This window comes from Malus domestica, chromosome 06, assembly GCF_042453785.1.
Source record: "Malus domestica chromosome 06, GDT2T_hap1".
NCBI classification, from domain to species: domain Eukaryota; kingdom Viridiplantae; phylum Streptophyta; class Magnoliopsida; order Rosales; family Rosaceae; genus Malus; species Malus domestica.
Window position 1 is genome coordinate 22845303 of NC_091666.1, and position 2586 is coordinate 22847888.

General features: G+C 41.8%; 1 protein-coding gene across 1 annotated transcript; it reads left to right on the forward strand.

Moving 5' to 3' along the window:
- Positions 1-138: 138 nt before the first annotated feature.
- On the forward strand, positions 139-2586 carry LOC139197053 (uncharacterized). Its single transcript, XM_070823565.1, has 2 exons — positions 139-398; positions 743-2586. Exon 2 carries the CDS (start codon positions 766-768, stop codon positions 2584-2586), a length of 1821 nt encoding a protein of 606 aa, XP_070679666.1. The 5' UTR covers positions 139-398; positions 743-765.

Here is a 2586-nt window from a genome sequence, read left to right on the forward strand (position 1 = left end):
GATCTTAGTTTGAATGTTTGAAACTTATAAGCTATTTGTAATAAACGTGTAGTAGTGTGTCTGTTTGTCGGCTCTCTCACACGAGTGAGGCATGTGAACTTCCGACGGTTATTTCTTGTCCTATTCGATTCACAACGTACTCTCCAAGCTAACGCCACCGTTGTTCATCTGAGTGTTCTTCATTTTTCCAGAAAATTTATTACAAAACCTCTCAACTTACAGAAAACAACACAAACTATTATCTCCATTTTTTATTTTTTTCCGAGAAAATGTCAACTGTAATTATTTTTTGAAAAGCAGGAGGAAAATATTGTGCAAGTTTCAGAAGCCTCCGTGTTCTCTCGAGTCCCAACAGCCAAGTCCAAAGTCTTTGTTCATAGCTTTCGGGGTAAATTAAGGTTTGTGGATTCCGAAGCAAACCTGAATTGAGTTTTGTTGGTTTTCTGGTTTCTCGGTTTTCGTTTTCGATGCTTAATGATGTCTGAAAGGGCCTAAAGTTCAGTGCTTGACTCTTTTTTTATCCTTTCCATGTTGTTTGGTTGCTGAGAAAATAAAATGACAAGGAAAGAAAATACAATTGATTTTTGGAAATCTGAATTGTTTATTGCTGTTTCAGCTCTTACGTTGTTATGATTCCATGTTTTCATCTTTTTGTCTACTTCTTGTTGGGTATGTTTATGGTTTGTGGGAATTTTAAGGTACTAATTTTTTGTGGTTGTGGGATTTGAATTATTGTTTCCAGAGGCATTGGATTTGAGGAGAGTGATGGATTTGAAGGGAGGTAGAGGAAAAGAGAGAGTTTTCGGAGAAAGAAACGGTGAGTCGATTAGTGGTAGTTCATCAAGAACAGACAGCAAAAAGGTTATGGTTGATAATTATGGTAATAATGTTAGGGAAGGGGTTAAGGGTTTAAGATTTGAGCAAAGAGGTGCAGCTATAGAAACCGAGTTTGTTGAAAAACATACTCGAATTTCGCAGTTCCCGACTGATAATTGGATCTCTGGAGATGAGATTGAAATGAACGTGAGTAGGTGTACGTCTGTAGTTTCAAGTGTAGAAGATATTTCTGCCCACTTAAAGAATTTTGCTGGGTCGGTGAGATCAAGGGAAAGTATGGACCAGTTTCGAGGTGTAGAAAGAGATCGGTTTTATGGGTTTTACGCGAGCCCTACGGTCGGGGCTCGGCGTGGAAGAATGCCAACTTCTGCTTATCCTGACGAGGGGCCTTCAACCTACAAGGTAGACTCTTTTGATGGTACGAGTGAAGTTGAAAATTTAGAGCAGGATCGAGCGGAGCTTCTAAAGAAGTTGGATGAGCTGAAGGAGAAACTGAGCAGATATTATGATGTGGCAGATAAACCAAGGGAACCGGTTCCTACGGAGAGGAGTAGAACGCTGCCTGATCCTTATGGTAACCTGTTAACTTATACTCTTTCAATGCAGCCTTGCGCTGTGGACGAGCAGATGACAAGACCCCCTTACTTCAACCATAGCCATGGACCTGTAACTTTTACGGAGCATCATAATATGGTTATGCGGCAGAAGAACTTCGATCCTCCTCAAAGGCATCCATGGAATGCGATTCCAGAAAATGAGGATCCGTCTCAGCAACAAATGAAACGGAGGCCTCCCCATCATCCACTCCAATACCCAAGACCACCACTAAACGAAAAATTTATGGGACAGCGCATGGAATTCAATGCAAATCCACATGAAAAAGCTTCTCACTCACCCGCTTGCTCTTGTTCAGGCTGCTACAACCCAAATTGGGTAGTTCCACCCCAAGTCCCTCTTGATGATTTTGGAAATCAAAGGGTTCCAAAAGCTCCAATTAATTTGAATTCCAACCACCATGTCAATCCTGTTATATTTCTGCCACATGATTATAATCCACGACATGCTAGTCTTCCTCCGTTGCACACAAGGTGGCAAAGCGACTTTGATTCAGAACCAAGAACCGCTATGGCAATCAATAGGCGTGCACAAATCTTCCATCCTGTAGCAGGTGGTGCCCCATTCATCACATGCTTTAGGTGCTTTGAAATACTGAAACTTCCGAGAAAACTTGAGAATATGAATAAGAATCAGTCAAAACTGCAGTGTGGTTCCTGTTCAACTGTTATCTCACTTGAAATCCAGAACAAAAAGCTCTTTACTTCTAAAGATTCCAAGCGACAATCTTCTGAGTTTGGTCAAAGTTCTAATGAGGCATTAAAAGGCAGCGTTTTAAGTCCTCGTGGTAGTCCGAATGAAGGTGACACCAAATCCCCCCGTGATGATTTAGATCATTCTGATCATACCTTGCCATTCATTGACACCGAAGACAATTTACTGACAGAAGATCAGAAGCTGGACGTGGATGAATCTGAGAAGAGGCGAGGTCCTACTTCCATCCCTTCCAAGGAGGAGGAGGAGGAGGAGATATCAGATTGTGTGATCGCTCCTCTGGACATGGATGAATCTGTGAAGAGGCAAGGTCTTACTTCGACATCTTCCATCCCTTCCAAGGAGGAGGAGGAGATATCAGATTGTGTGATCGCAAATACAGATGTTTCTGGTGTTAGGAATGTCGGTACTACAAGATAG